Source organism: Kogia breviceps, chromosome 4, assembly GCF_026419965.1.
Source record: "Kogia breviceps isolate mKogBre1 chromosome 4, mKogBre1 haplotype 1, whole genome shotgun sequence".
Classification (NCBI taxonomy): domain Eukaryota; kingdom Metazoa; phylum Chordata; class Mammalia; order Artiodactyla; family Physeteridae; genus Kogia; species Kogia breviceps.
Window position 1 is genome coordinate 179,760,365 of NC_081313.1, and position 15,148 is coordinate 179,775,512.

The window sequence follows — 15,148 nt, forward strand, 5'->3', positions numbered from 1 at the left end:
TTTTTAAAAAAGACTGTCTTCCAGTCTCAACACCTCTGGTTTCTCTGGTTATTCATTCCAGGGAAGGGCCTCCCAGAGTGTGGGACAAGGACCCCTGGGGGTCCTGGGGAGGATGTCGATGTTTCTCAGACACCAAGTATCATGGTTTTGCAGGGAGAGAAAGCAGACCCCTTCGACCTCCTCCCACCTCTCTGGCTGCATCAAGGAGAAAGTCTCCATGGGGTGCCAGGGTGTTGGGGTGTCTTAAGCACAGGCTCATGGCCTTGCTGAGCAGAGCAGGCAGACTTCCATCGTGGGCCTGGGGCAGTTGAAGTGGCTGGTGTGACTCTAACGGTACTGCTGGGTTTCCGCTGTGGCTACTTTGACACTGCATTTCTATTTTGGGCAAGTGATGATGGTTTGCCATATATGGTTGGCCCCAGTGACCCCGCTGAATGCCGGCTGCAGGGTCCCCAGCCCCTTGGTCCAAAGCATTGCCCGTGGCTGGGAAGGGGGTGCTGGGGCACACCCTGGGATGATCCCACCGCCCAGATTCATGGAGCACAGGGAGCGTGACAAGCAGGAAACGTCCTGGCAAATGCTGCCAGCATTAGTAAATTACACCACCGCAGAGAAAGACGTCCTCCCCCTTGCTCGCCTCCTACCTGCTTCCTTCACTGGGAATAACCCTTTGCCGGTTGGAGGGTCCCCTTCTGGAATGTTCCCCTTGGACTTACTGTCTCCTGTGTAATGTGAATGGGATCGTGCATTTTGTTTTGTATCACGTTCTGGTAAGTGGTGGTTGTTTTTGACAACCAGAGATTTTAGCATTTTAATACACATAGTTTCCTAGTTTTTGTTGCATAATATTGCATGATATTGAATATCTGTAATTCTTGTAACTGGGCCTCTATTGCCAGAAGTCATGTGACACCTTAGAGGCACAGACAGCCTCTTGGGGTACCAGAAAATTAAATTCTGGGCATCTTGCTTCATCACCCTGCTGAGATCAGCTTCATCCTTATCCAAGTGGAGTCCTCCACTCATAGAAAGAATTGCGAAAGCTGGGAGCCAGGCCCCCAGGGCATCAAATGCTCATCAGGTTGTCCTCTGAGCTGGAAGCTGGTGCTTGCTGGCCCTACAGAAGAGGAAACTGAGGCTGGGAGGGGGCAGCGCCTGCCTCTGGCACAGCTGCGTTGGCGCTGTGGAGGCCCCACTCTTACTATCCAAGGATGGCTGCTCTGCCAGGAGGCCTCCAGTTCCAGATGATTTTTTTCCTGTGGCCCCAATTTCCCCTTCATGTCGTTGATGATGATAAGGATGTTCATAGTGGTTGACATTTTGAGGGCTTTCTTCGCTCCAGGCACCAGCAGCCCTCTCCAGGGGCCAGGTACTGAAATGAGATCCTTGTTGTTAGAGGAGTTGACTGAGGGCGTTGGACTCCCAGTCAGAAGGGTCCACCGTGTTGTCTGCGCTCTGTGGCTTGCTTACCTCCCCGGACGGGACGCTCACTCTCCTTCCCCTCCCTATGCTCGCTTGGCACTAGCTCCACGCTCCAAGGTGTGGGTTCCCGGAATGGGCAGGGGTGCGCGCCCTGCAGCGCCAGGCCGGGGAGCGGCGTGGAGCCCGAGAACGCCGCCGGCCCCCGCCCGGGCCGCGCGGGAGGCGCCTGGGGCCTCGGAGGCGGGGCGGGGAGGGGCCGGCGGCGGCGGCGGCGGCGCGCTAAGCAGACCGCAGACCGACCGGCGCTAGGACCCGCGGGGGCCTCCCAGGCCGCCGCGCCTCCCGCTCCCCACCTCCTCAATCCCAGCCTCCCCCCCCCAAAATGAGGAAGCGGAGCAACTTGCTCCAAGTTGTGCAGCCGGGGCCGCCTCGGGGTGCGCAGCCGGCGCGCGGGGACCCTCCTGGGGGCGGGCGCGGGGTGCGGCCCAGGGGCGACCCCTGAACAGGTGAGCGCGCCGTGAGGATGGTGGGGAGAGACGGTGGGACAGTGGGGGGACCCCAAGGGCTCGCGGGTGGAGGTATGCCGGGCGAGCGCGGGAGGGGCCGGTGTGCGAGCGCGAGCGTGCGCGTCCGGGGCGCGCGTCCGGTACGCGGCTGGGGCGGGGGTGGTTAGATGCGACCAGGAGCGGGGTGGGGTGGGGTGGTATTTTTGTGGGTGCGGGTGTGCGCGTCTGCAAGCCCCTGGGTGTGTGTATCCGCGGGTCCACGTGGAGGGATGTGCGCGTGTCTCCGAGCTGCGTGTGCGCGGCCCTGCGTGTAGCTCTGCGTGCCCGAGTGGCCCAGCGTCTGGCGCCCAGGTGTTCAAGTGTGGGTTTGTGTGTGGTCGGGGTGGGGGGCCGGTACACACGTTTCCGAATGTCCGAGAGTCTGTGCGTGTGTTCACACGTGTAGACGTGTGTGCACAACTGTCTCTAGGAGAACCTGCTTTTGCTTGCATACCCGCGTGCCTGTGGGTACCTGTGTCCACCTGTGTGTTTCTGTGTGTACGTGGATCAGTATGCGTGTGAGTACACGTAGGGCTGGGCATTTCTGGGGGCACATATTCAAGGAGCAGAGAGACTCACCCTTCCCAACCTGTCCCACTGCCTAGCCACCTGGTGGGGTCCATGGGGGAAGCAGGGAGCGGAAATGCCCCGGCCCCAGCAGCAGTGAGGGACTTTGTGTGTCCGTCCTGGGTCCGCATGGGGTGGGAGAGGAGAGAGGCTCAGCTGGTGACCACAGGAGCCCAGCAGGGCTGCACTGCTCCGGCCCCCACCCCTTTCAGGGTCAGAGATTCTTAGGAATGACCTTGAATCATCCTCTATTTCCTTGTCCTGTCCCTGCCTACTTACCAGAAAAGAGGAAGAACCAGGCTCCATTAGGTGGCTCCAAGCTCCCCAGGCACTGTGTGGGCTGCGGGGGCCTGAGTCAGCCCCTGGCCACTTGCTCTGTGCCTGCCTTGTGCCTCAGTTTCCCTTTGGGGATGATGGTGGGGCCAGGCCCCATACTAAGGAACTCTTCCAGGGAAAGACCACCTCCCCAGAGGGGCTTGGGGAGCCCCTACAAGCCTGGGGAGGCCGGCTGGCTGTCACCTCCACCTGGCCTGGGCTGGAAGTGGTAGTCATGGCCCCTGGGGCCCCAGCCTCGCTTGAATCTGGGCTCTCCAGCTGGTCTCTGCCCCCTCCCCAGGGGAGCCCTCGCTTCCTCCACGCTTGGCACCCCTCACCCATCTCAGCCAGGATGCCAACGGTGAGTACCCCCAACTTGGGTGCCTGTGCCCCGTCTCTTGCTCTGCTCAGTCCACAGGAGCTCCATGGGGAGCGGGAGGTTTACTCTCTGACCCGTGGCCCCTTGGCGGTGCCTGCCAGCCTTCCTCTATCACTTGGTGTTGCTCTTCTTTCACCCTTTCCTCCTGCCCTCCTGCCCTGGGCCCCGGCTCTGTGGCTCTGATATGTCCTCTGTTTGCTCCCTCGCCCTCTCTCCTCTCCTCTCCTCCCTCGCTGTGTGCTATTTGTGATCTCTGCCTCAATCCAGTCTTTCTCTCTCCTCTGGGCATCTCTCTCCCCTCACCCCGCATCTCTCTCATGACCCCTTTCCCTCTCTCTCGGCACCCACCCCCCTCCGCTAGAGGCGCTGGGCCCCAGGCACCCAATGCATCACCAAGTGTGAGCACACGCGCCCCAAGCCCGGGGAGCTGGCCTTCCGCAAGGGTGACGTGGTCACCATCCTGGAGGCCTGCGAGGTGAGTTGGGGGGTGGGGTGTGCCTGGGGAGAGGCGACTCCTCCAGGAAACCATCCCACCGACCCCACCTGGCTCCCTTCCCGCAGAACAAGAGCTGGTACCGCGCCAAGCACCACGCCAGCGGGCAGGAGGGGCTGCTGGCGGCGGGCGCACTGCGGGAGCGCGAGGCCCTCTCGGCGGACCCCAAGCTCAGCCTCATGCCGTGAGTCGTGGGGGAAGAGACCGGGACCGGGGCGGGGTCAGCGGGGCCCGGCCAGCCATGCCCAGCCCGCCTTCCCCCCCGGCCGCAGGTGGTTCCACGGGAAGATCTCGGGCCAGGAGGCTGTGCAGCAGCTGCAGCCGCCCGAGGACGGGCTGTTCCTGGTGCGAGAGTCCGCGCGGCACCCGGGCGACTACGTGCTGTGCGTGAGCTTCGGCCGTGACGTCATCCACTACCGTGTGCTGCACCGCGACGGCCACCTCACCATCGACGAGGCGGTCTGCTTCTGCAACCTCATGGATATGGTGGAGGTGCGGCCGCCACAGGCCTGGGACCCCAGAGCCCATGCCCCCCCCCCCATTGCGGAGATGGAGGGATGCCAGGCTCTGCCCTACCCCTACGGCTGGTTGGACATGGGACCCCAGAGGTGTCTGCTCCCCAGTGGGGAGAAGGAGGGACTGGTCTCCATGGGCCACCAAACCCTGCAGTTGGTCTGAGTCCTCCAGGTCCCACCTCCAGAGACTGGGGTGACTCCTCTGGGGACACCTAGGAACCTCCAGTTTGACACCAATGCCAAGACACTCCCCATCCTCCTGTTTCCTGCTAGTCTGCATCCTTTCCTGTTCCCATGGAAACCAGCCTAAAGAGTCCTGTGGGAACGAACCCCCTCTCCGCCTCCCCAGCTCCCACCCACCCCATCCAGAGATTCCCCCTAGGAAGGGGATGGGATGCAGGGGTTCCCTCACCCACGGGGTGGGCTCATGGCTGCCTCTGCTCTGCCCCACCCTGCAGCATTACAGCAAGGACAAGGGGGCCATCTGCACGAAGCTGGTGAAACCCAAGAGAAAGCAGGGCACCAAGTCAGCGGAGGAGGAGCTGGCCAAGGGTAGGGGGCCCCACCCTTCCTCTCAGTGTTAGCCTGGCCTGAGGAGGCAGGGCCCTGGGGCCTGGGCACACGGCCAAGGCCACATCACCTGAGCAGGTCGCTGTGCCTGGCTCTGCAGGCAGGAGACCTGGGCTGCCCTTGGGCCGGGCGGGGCACAATATTGATCTGGTTCTCACACCTGCTGCTTCCCCCCCACCCCGACCCCTGCCCCTGTTCCCATCATCCCTGAGCCAGAAACCCTGGGCAGATCCTCGACGCCCCCCACCCTCCCACATCCCCTCCATGGCCAAGTTCTAACACTTGTTTAAACCTGGCCCCTCCCCCGGACTTCCAGTGGTTAGGACTTATCGCTTGCACTGCAGGGGGTGGCAAGGGTTCACTCCCTGGTCGGGGAACTAAGATCCCGCAGCCACCCGGCGCCCGCCAAAAAAAAAAAAAAAATCCAACCCCTCCCTGCCTGGCTGCCCCTGCCCTAGCCCAGCCTCAGACCGTCCAGTCGGACCACCTCTTTCCAGAGGGAGGAGTCCGCCTTCCTCCCAAACCCTGCGGCCTCAGAGGCAGCTGTCTACTGTGAAAATCACCCATATAACTCCCCTGCCTAGAGGAGGGAGTTCGGGCAGCTCCACTGCCTTCCAGAACCCTCCCCTGTGGCTGAGCTATCTTTCCTGCTTCATCTACAAGGCCCTTCCTCTATTCCACAAGCCCCTGGGGTTGTGTGGCCCCTCGTTTCCTCTCATGCCTCTGTACTGTTGTGCCTTCTATTCCCCTCACCTGAAATGCTTTTCCAGCCCTTGAGTAGTGAAATCCTCCATGCTCAGAGCCAATGTGCCCTACCGTGGCCACCCCTTTTGAACCTGGTGATCGTGGCTGTCTCCTTGGAAGCGTCTTGGGGATGGCACCTGGGTGGAGGCTGGTGTCACCGTACCTGACTGAACTCAAGGGCTTGTGATTTGGAGAGGGGCTTTGGGGAGGAAGAGGAGGAGACCTACAGAACCTGCTGGGGGCAGGGGGGAAGAACACAGGGGTGCTTGAGAGAAAGATCAGGGAAGCTGGAACACAGATGATGACTTAGAGCGCTGGAAGATTCTGGAAGTTTCCAGAACCTCTACCAGAAGGTTCTGGAAGCTTTACCAGTCTCTGTTGTATTTTTTGGCCTGTGTGTGTGTCCCTGGGTGGTCAGGGATAAAGGATTGTAAAGGAAGAGCCCACAGGGTCCTTGGAAGGACACAGTCTCCAGATGGAACAGAGAAGGGCTCTGTTGCTTTGGGCCGCCCAATAACTGGTACCACGAGTGCGGAGCCTCAGACACGCCCTTGGGCCACTGCTGGGGACGCGTGCCATGGGAGACACGGCCTGGTCTCCCGCCAGGTGGAGCTGCCGTGGGAGGGGCTGGCACCTGGCAGCCCTCTGACCGGGTCTCCCCCCGACAGCCGGCTGGTTACTGAACCTGCAGCATTTGACGTTGGGAGCACAGATCGGAGAAGGAGAGTTTGGAGGTGAGCAGGGGGCCTGGCAGGGGCTGAAGGAGGGTGGGGTGGGGGGTCCCACAGATGAATTCACATCCACATTTGATACCTACTTGCTGTGTGGCTGAGAGCCCAAGGGCTCCTCTCTGTGAAAGGAGGTTCACGACAGCCAGGGCCAGGAGAAAGGTATTTCAGGCAGGCACCCAGCGGGTGTGAGTCCTTCACAACCCGGGGCTCTTGCGCACCCTCTGGTCCCTCTTTTGTTTTGTTGTTGCTTTTTTTCTGGGCCTGCACTGCATGGCATGTGGGATCTTAGTCCCCAACCGGGATGGAACCCCCGCCCACTGCAGTGGAAGCGCTGATTCTTAACCACTGGACTGCCAGGGAAGTCCCTGGTCCCTCTGTTTTGATGCTGTTGCCTGAAGTTATTACCCTGGAAGGCCCCGGGGCCTAGATCAGGGCTCACAGACCTTCTCTGGAAAGGGCTGGAGTGTGTGTATTTTGGTGTCCAAAATGGTGGCCATCTGTCACATCTGCTCAGCTCTGTCCTTGTAGCAGGAAAGCAGCCACAGGCCGCAGGGAGATGAACAGGCATGGCCGTGTGCCAATAAAACTTTATTTATGGACACTGAAATTGAATTCTGTGCAATTTTCATGTCATAAAATATTCTTCTCTTGATCTTTTTTCAACCATTTAAAAATGTAAAAACCCATTCTGAGCTTGCGGGCCTTGCAAAAACCCACGTTGGGACTGGATTGGGCCCGAGGGCTGGAGTTTGCAGGCTGGTTTAGGTGATTCTCTTTGCTCAGGGATCTGGAGCTTGTAGGGGAGGGGTTTCCGGGCCTGGGGACCCACCGCTGCATCGGCATCCTCGGGGGTTAGTGTGAGTGGGTATGTCCCTGGACAGACTGTGTCTGTCCAGTCTCTGTGGGGTCCTGATCTCCTCCCCCACCGGCCCCCAGCCGTCCTGCAGGGCGAGTACCTGGGACAGAAGGTGGCCGTGAAGAACATCAAGTGCGACGTGACAGCCCAGGCCTTCCTGGACGAGACGGCTGTCATGACGTGAGTCCTGGTGAGGGGAGGGCACCCTGGGGTGGGGGTCCAAGCCACCTTCACCCCACGCCCGCCTGCCCCCAGGAAGATGCAGCATAAGAACCTGGTGCGTCTGCTGGGTGTGATCCTGCACCAGGGCCTCTACATCGTCATGGAGCACGTGAGCAAGGTGGGGGCAGGGCCCGAGGGTCGGGCGGGGTGCGGCGGCCGAGCAGCTTCCAGCAGCCCTCACCCCACCCGGGTCTCCCACACAGGGTAACCTGGTGAATTTTCTACGGACGCGGGGCCGGGCCCTTGTGAACATCCCGCAGCTCCTGCAGTTCTCCCTGTGAGTGGGGTTACCAGGGGCAGGGAGAGCGAGGCCCCCAGCAGGGAGGAGCCTGGCCTTGGGAGTCTGTGGTCCAGGCACCCGAGCCCCGTGCCTACCACCCCTCCGCTCCAGGCACGTGGCCGAGGGCATGGAATACCTGGAGAGCAAGAAGCTGGTGCACCGAGACCTGGCCGCCCGGAACATCCTCGTGTCCGAGGACCTGGTGGCCAAGGTCAGTGACTTTGGCCTGGCCAAAGCCGAGCGGAAGGGGCTGGACTCCAGCCGGCTTCCAGTCAAGTGGACGGCACCCGAGGCTCTCAAACACGGGGTGAGCCCCCCATACCCCCCAGGGCCCTTGGAACCCTAGCTCTACCGTGCGACCCTGGGCCTGTCTCTTGCCTCTCTGCACCTCCAAGGGAATGGCTCCACCTCCCTGGTCAGCCCTTGGCCCATAAGTGTTCCTTTTAGCTCCAGTCTGGGCCTTGTTCTCCTCATTTCTGAAACAGTCTCGGGCTCAGCAAGTGAAGAGCAAGAATAACCTCGTTCTTGCACTGAGTCTGGGTTGGGTGGGGCGGATTCAGAGGCAGGAGCCTACTGGGAGGAGACCTGGGACTAAAGGTCAACCCAGGGGGACTTCCTGGAGGAGGCAGGGGCTGGGGCAGAAGCCCTGAGGGGTCCCTCTCCCCCTGATCTCCGGCCCCACAGAAGTTCTCCAGCAAGTCGGACGTCTGGAGTTTCGGGGTGCTGCTGTGGGAGGTCTTCTCATACGGCCGGGCTCCGTACCCCAAGATGGTGAGCAGGGGCGGGCGGGGGGGCGGCGCTGGGTCCCCCGCATGTCTAGGGGTCGTGATCCTGACCCCCAGCCCGCACCGGCGTGCCCTCTGCCCGTAGTCCCTGAAGGAGGTGTCAGAGGCCGTGGAGAAGGGGTACCGCATGGAGCCCCCCGAGGGCTGCCCGGGTCCCATCCACGCCCTCATGGGCAGCTGCTGGGAGCCCGAGCCCGCTCGCCGGCCGCCCTTCCGCAAACTGGCTGAGAAGCTGGCCCGGGAGCTGCGCAGCGCGGGCGCCTCGGCCCCCAACGGGGGGCAGGATGCAGACGGTCCCACCTTGCCCCGCAGCCAGGAGCCCTGACCCTGCCCACGGGGCCTCGGGCCCCGGAGGAATGAGACAGTGGGGGGCACAGGGTGGGGACTCGAGCCAGGCCTGAGGAGGGGCAGGGCCAGCGAGCTGCCCGCCGGGCTCACATCCCAGGGGCAGGCTGCATCGGGGGTGGGGGGGCTCTGGGCAGCCCGTGGGCACCACGTCCCCAGGGAAGTGAAGGATTAGCGCCTGGATAAAGACTGGTTCCAAGGACTGGGTGTCTGAGTCTCTCTCTGCTACCACTGTGGGGGCCCCGTCACTCACGGGGGGTGATCTGCCTGCCCACTGAGGGGTTCACCCGGCTAGGACCTTGCAGCCCAGAGGGGCATATATTTTCCCTGGGTTGGGGCCGGGAGACCCCCAGGCCAGGGATCACAGCCACCCGTGGAGCCACTTACCATCACCCACAGGTCCACCACCTCCTGTGGTGGCAAGGACCCCACCGCAGCCCTCGGGGTCCCAGGTGCAAAGGACAGTGGGAGAGTGCCAGCGGCTGTGGACATCCGAGTCCCCTGTCCTGGCATCCTCTTCTCCCCAGCCCTGCCCCTCGTCCCCTCCTGGGGCGCTCCAGTGTGGCTATATCCTCCACCTGTCACGACCCAGCAGCCTCACCCGGTGAGTCCAGGGAACACTCGCTGAAAAAAGCCAGCCGCAGGGCCTGTCCCAAGGCCCTGCCCCTCCCGTCTACTCTCGCTCGAGCGGGGGCTGGGGCTCCGGGCTTGCACCCCCAGGTTCGAATCCTGACTCGACCTGTAGCCGTGTGGCCCGGGCTTGCCGCGAGCCACTGTGTCAAACTGAGGGCGTGTCTGGGATGGGGGATGTTAGTGCTAAACTCGGGGTGTCCTGGGCAAACTAGAGGGGCGACCCTCCTCCGTGGGCCCCCAAAGCGTCCTCTATGATCAGGCGTCTCTTCCAGGGGAGACGTGAGGACCCTGAGGGCTCACGCCAGTGAAGGACTGAGAGCACAAGAGCTAGTGCTCAGCTATTACTGTGACTGTCAGCCACCCTCTCTCTGATGACTCTTCCAGACAGCCAGCCTCTAGGTTGCCTAGAGAGGGGGTTTCTGGCCAGCTCGGTGTGGGCCCCTTCCCAGGACCCCCTGAGCTGGTGAGGGGACACCAGGCCGCAGCACGGCCTCCCACCTCGACTGCCCCACCCCTGCCTGAGCGGAGCCTGAGAAATGTCTCAAGGTCACGCTGACCTCCTGCAGTTCCCCCCCCCTGAGCCCCGCCCACCCTCTGACCTCAGTTTCCCCACCAGCACCCGAAGGGGTTTGGTGATTCTTCCTGGGGGAGAAATGAAGGGTGGGAGGCTGGAAGGGCCGAGAGTGGCCTGGCCCCCGCCTAATCCAGATGGAAGGGGCCGCCTGTCACCGTGGCCCCGCACCGCCCTGGCCTGCCCCTAATCCGGCGCTCTAAGCTGACACAGCGTCTGGACCTTCAGCCGCATCCTGCTAAATCGCCAAAGCCCCCTGTGCCTAACACCCAAATCCCTCCTGCGCCTCTTAACCCACCCAGGGCCAATTAGCTAAATGGGGCCTGTGAACAGAGCAGCTCTTTAGCGTTTCCAAGTGATGAAGCGGTTAGGGGAATTACCTGCCCCCACTTCACAGGGCCCCAGCCCACCGTACAGGCGGGGCAGCTGAGGCCTGGAGGGGCCCCAGGAGCCTCTAGAAGCACTCGCCGGCCCTCCGGCCTGGGCTCAGGGCTTCTGGGGCCTCCCTGCCCGGCCAACGCCTTGCCCACCGGGCCGTCGTCCCTCCTCGTCCAAGGCTGCTCGCCCCTGGCCCCGACCTCTCCAGGGCCTGCACCCCTTTGCTGCATGTGAGTGTGTCTGAGCGTGTGCACTCGTGCCCTGTGTGAGTGCCTATCTCCATCTCCTTCTCCGTGTGTGCCTTTCCCCTACAAAGCCAACGTTTCCTACCGTCCCTTATCTCTGCGAAGCCAGCAGAGATGAGATAAGGACTTAGCTCTGCTTCCTCTGCACTCACTCCCCAGTCCATCCACGGGCCTGGCTCTCCCGCCTTGCTCCACTGCTGGGCCGCTGGGACAAACTCCTTCTGTCCTCCTCCTGGGCCTCTTCCTGCCCCCTCTCAACCCCAGTGCCCCTCCTCTCTGTTTTCAGACACACACCCCCTCCGCCTGAGCCCCCAGGCCCCTTGGACTGGGGAGGGGCGTTGGCAAGATCCTGTTCCGGCTCTCAGGCCACCGCCTGAGGGACAGTCCCATCATCCACCTGTCCCCAAAACAGGGCCTGGGTATACCGGTCCTCTTCCCTCCTCCCCAGATTTCTCCCCCCAGATTTCTCTCCTGCCTCTCCCCCGAGCTTGCTCTGACCAGGCCTCCAGCATCCTCCTGGCCTCCCATCTTGCACACAATAGCTACTCATCCAAAATGCCATCTGTGCCCCTCCCATGCTCCACAACCTCCCATGGCTCCCCAGTACCCACCCCTTCACACCCAGTCTCGTCCAGAATTTACAGCCTTGTACTTCATCTCCTAGTCTGATCACCTTCATTGAAAGAGCAGCAACCTTCCCTCCCCTGCTTGAGTTTTCTCACCAGGCTTCTGACCACCTGACATGCTATATTTTACTTATATAGTTACAGATTGTCTGTCTGTCTGTTTCCTCCACTAGGATGCCAGTTCAAGATTTGTGTCTGTTTTGTTCACTGCTGTGCTCAATAAGTGTTTACCGAGTGACTGAAAAGTGAACTTCCATTCATACCTCAAAACCCAGCTAAAGGGCTTCCCTGGTGGCGCAGCGGTTGAGAGTCCGCCTGCCGATGCGGGGGACGCTGGTTCGTGCCCCGGTCCGGGAAGATCCCACGTGCCGCGGAGCGGCTGGGCCCGTGAGCCGTGGCCGCTGCGCCTGCGCGTCCGGAGCCTGTGCTCCGCCACGGGAGAGGCCACAGCGGTGAGAGGCCCGCGTACCGCAAAAAACAAACAAACAAACAAACAAAACTACCCAGCTAAAATGCCCCATACTCCTTTGCCCTGCACAGTGCCCAGGGGGGCCAACTGGAATTGCCTTCACCTCTGGGGACCTCAGCTTCCCCAACCCCCGTTGACATCTGTGAATCTGAGAGGTTCTTTTTCTCACACCAGATGATTAAAAAAAACAAGCCATAATAGTGGACATTCATTAAGCACTCGCTGTATGCCAGAGTCACTGTGTGATGCTCTTTCCTTTCATCAGCTCCTTGAGTCCCTGTGAGAGCCCCATGGGGTAAGTCCTGTTGTGGCCGTTTTACAGCTAGGGAAACTGAGGCCCAGAGAGGGGGAGGCTCTTGTTTATATCCTACAGCGAGGGGTGGCAGCCCCAGGCTAATGGTGTCCCTCCAACCCCTGGAGCCCGGCCCTCCCTCTGTGGCTCAGGGCAGCCAGCACCTGGGGGGGAGGGGCCCCCTCAATTAATCACCTCGCTAATCCTCCTTCCCACCCGACCCCAACCCCCTCGAGTCTCGCTGGGCCAGGCCAGCAGCAGACAGAGCTGGGCCGGCAGGGGCTGTCAGAGGGCCTGCTGGGAGCGGTGAGCGCTGGGCAGGTGGGCACAGGTGGGCCTGGGTGGGAGTTGGGGGCACAGAGAGCCCCCCAGGGCAGAAGACTGGGGGTGGTGGTGAGGAAGTGTTCCTTAGGGTAATGTCCCAGCTTCTGCCTTCCTGGGGGGTCCTAGACACAGAGACAGAGAGGTAAAGGGAGACAGAGGCAGTCAGGGAGAGCTCCAGAGGGAAAGAGAAATAGGGGGCGGGGCGGGGGGGGCGGGACAGAGACACAGAGAAAAATGATCCGAGAGAAAGAAGTGGAGACAGACTCAGGTGATCCGACATGGACAGAGAGGCTGGGGGTGCGGAATGCAGGACCCAGTGGAGGGAGAAGCCCCTCCATATCTTACCCCAGACCCAGCAGGGGCCGGGGGCTCCCCCGCCCTCCCCAGCCTCCGTCCCTCCCGGGTCTCACCGCCACCTGTCCTGCCGCCGCCCCGCCAGGTGAGGGCGAGGAGGAGCCATGTTCCTGAGCCCGGGCGAGGGGCCAGCAGCTGAGGGTGGGCGGCCGGGGCCCGGCGAGGAGGCGCCCAAGAAGAAACACCGGAGGAACCGCACGACCTTCACCACGTACCAGCTGCACCAGCTGGAGCGGGCGTTCGAGACCTCCCACTACCCGGACGTTTACAGCCGCGAGGAGCTGGCCGCCAAGGTGCACCTGCCCGAGGTGCGCGTGCAGGTGAGGGGACCCCCTAACAACCCGAGGAGGGAGCCGGTGCCAGGTACGAACCCTCCCAGTGCATGGGAAGGCTTCCCGGAGTAGGGGACGTGGGACTGGGGCCTTGATGTTTGAATAGGAATTTGCCAACGAGAAAGGAGAAAGGGCATCTTTCTAGCCCTCCAGAGCAGCGTGCGCGAAGGTGTGGAGGGGTGAAATAGGAGGCGTTTCCACAGAGCTGGGTGTTGAGGCAGGCGGAAACGGAGGCAGAGAAGGAGCTTGGGAAGGGCCTCAAATGCCGAGCTCAGTGGCCGGAACTTCATGCCAAGGGCCAGGAGAGACCAGGAGGGAGGCCAGGGAGCCTGAGGGGCCCTGGGCAAAGGGAAAGGCAAGGAGAGGCTGGATTCAGAAGACTTTGGCGCTGATTTGATGGGGGCCAAGAGGCAGAGATCCTGCTCTCGAAACAGCCACCTCCTTGGGGCAGGTGACACCCTATGTTGGGACTGAAACACGTGGGGGTCAGGTTAGACAGCAGGCAGGACCCCAAGAGGCTGGGAGGCCCAGAGCAGGAAAGAGTGGCCTCGCCTCACCCCGCCAGCCCCGACCCAGGAGCACCTCTCTTGCTGCTTCCAGGTGTGGTTCCAGAACCGCCGGGCTAAGTGGCGCCGCCAGGAGCGTCTGGAGTCAGGCTCCGGGGCCGTGGCAGCCCCGAGGCTCCCCGAGGCCCCAGCACTGCCCTTTGCCCGCCCTCCCGCCATGCCACTGCCCCTGGAGCCCTGGCTGGGCCCTGGGCCCCCGGCCGTGCCAGGACTCCCGCGCCTCCTGGGCCCGGGTCCGGGGCTGCAGGGGTCCTTCGGGCCCCACGCCTTTGGTCCAGCCTTCACGGACGGTTTCACCCTGGAGGAGGCGTCCTTGCGGCTGCTGGCCAAGGAGCACGTGCAGGCTCTGGACAGGGCCTGGCCATCGGCCTGAACCTGGTGCCTGCCCAGCCCTCCCTCCTCAGCCTGTCTGTGGCCACCCACGCCGGGCCCCCCACCCCACCACCACCTCCTTACCCTGCCTTGCAGGGTAACTGGCACCCGGTTTCAAGAAGAAGGTGGCCAGAGGATCCCCGGCCAGGGGGATGGGTCCCTGGCCTGGTCTCAAGGGAGTCTGTGCCCTCGTGGGGCCTCAGTCTCCCCATTTGTCAAGTGGGCATGGGTGAGCTGGATTCTGAGGTTCTTAGACTGCAGTCAGGAGCCACTGGGATACGAATTCTGAGTTGATAAGTCTAAGTCCCTCCGCCTGCTGCCCTCTCTCTAAGAAATAACAAGTAACAGCAGTAGCAGCTCATGTTCAACCCACCCCCTTTCACTGTGTGCTCCCAGTGTGCCCGTTGCTTTACCCCACGAGGTGGGCATGGCCACCAGCCTCATTTCTCAGGGGAGGAAACTGAGGCCCAGAGAGGGGAAGCCAGTTTCTTGAGGCCACACAGCCAGTAGGGGGCGGAGCTTTTTTTAGACTCATTGCCTGACTCCATCACCCCAGGCCCCATGCTGGACCCAGGCTGGGCGCTAACAGGAGACTCTGCTGAGGCTGGGCGAATGCCGTCTGTCCCTGCTCCTCCCAGTTACCATGGTGTGGCTTATGTCCCCACTGGCCACAGCCCCCCATCGTGTCTCCCAGCCCACTGGGGGGGAGGGGCGGGGCCCTGGTGACAAGGCCAGCATTTGTTCTGTCCAACCCATGTCTCCCACGTGGCGGTCCTCACCTCCGTTCAGCCAGGGGATAGAGGACAGGACCCGCCCAAGACTGTCCGGGTCCGGACTGGGCTGAGGACCGGGCTCCTGATCCCTCACCCAGGCCTCTGTTGAAGAGTCTCAGAACCACCACCACGTCTGGAAGGGGTTAAGTGCGTGTATAGATAGTAACAGCTTTACTGAGGTAAGATTTCCGTGAAGTTAATTACATGTGCTTAAAGCATACCACCTGGTAAGCCTTGACGTCTGTGTACACTCCCGGAAGCCTCGCCACGGCCACGTGACGTGCGCACCCCTTCGGCTGCTTCCTGCCTCCCCAGTCCTCTCCCACCCCGCCCGCCCCTCCCCACACGACCATTCATCTGCTTCTGTCACTGGACATTCACTTGAGTTTCCTAAGGTTTTATGGAAATGAAACCACGCAGGATGTCTCCTTTATTAGGTTTTGT

At 62.0% G+C, this 15,148-nt stretch overlaps 2 protein-coding genes across 3 annotated transcripts; both read left to right on the top strand.

Moving 5' to 3' along the window:
• Window positions 1-1,812: 1,812 nt before the first annotated feature.
• On the top strand, window positions 1,813-8,971 carry MATK (megakaryocyte-associated tyrosine kinase). Of its 2 annotated transcripts, XM_059060112.2 has the most exons (13): window positions 1,813-1,928; window positions 3,151-3,210; window positions 3,590-3,703; window positions 3,790-3,905; window positions 3,994-4,213; window positions 4,695-4,788; window positions 6,219-6,284; window positions 7,218-7,317; window positions 7,393-7,477; window positions 7,563-7,636; window positions 7,751-7,946; window positions 8,324-8,410; window positions 8,510-8,971. In XM_059060112.2, the coding sequence occupies exons 2-13, from the start codon at window positions 3,202-3,204 to the stop codon at window positions 8,747-8,749; spliced, it is 1,401 nt and encodes a 466-aa protein (XP_058916095.2). In that variant the 5' UTR covers window positions 1,813-1,928; window positions 3,151-3,201; the 3' UTR covers window positions 8,750-8,971. The 2 variants fall into 2 exon arrangements, with proteins under 2 accessions (XP_058916095.2, XP_066889189.1); XM_067033088.1 differs by lacking the exons at window positions 1,813-1,928; window positions 3,151-3,210 and adding an exon at window positions 2,164-2,279.
• Window positions 8,972-12,765: 3,794 nt separating this feature from the next.
• RAX2 (retina and anterior neural fold homeobox 2) lies at window positions 12,766-13,996 on the top strand. Its single transcript, XM_059060113.2, has 2 exons — window positions 12,766-12,981; window positions 13,594-13,996. The coding sequence occupies exons 1-2, from the start codon at window positions 12,766-12,768 to the stop codon at window positions 13,930-13,932; spliced, it is 555 nt and encodes a 184-aa protein (XP_058916096.1). The 3' UTR covers window positions 13,933-13,996.
• The last annotated feature ends 1,152 nt before the right edge of the window (window positions 13,997-15,148 follow it).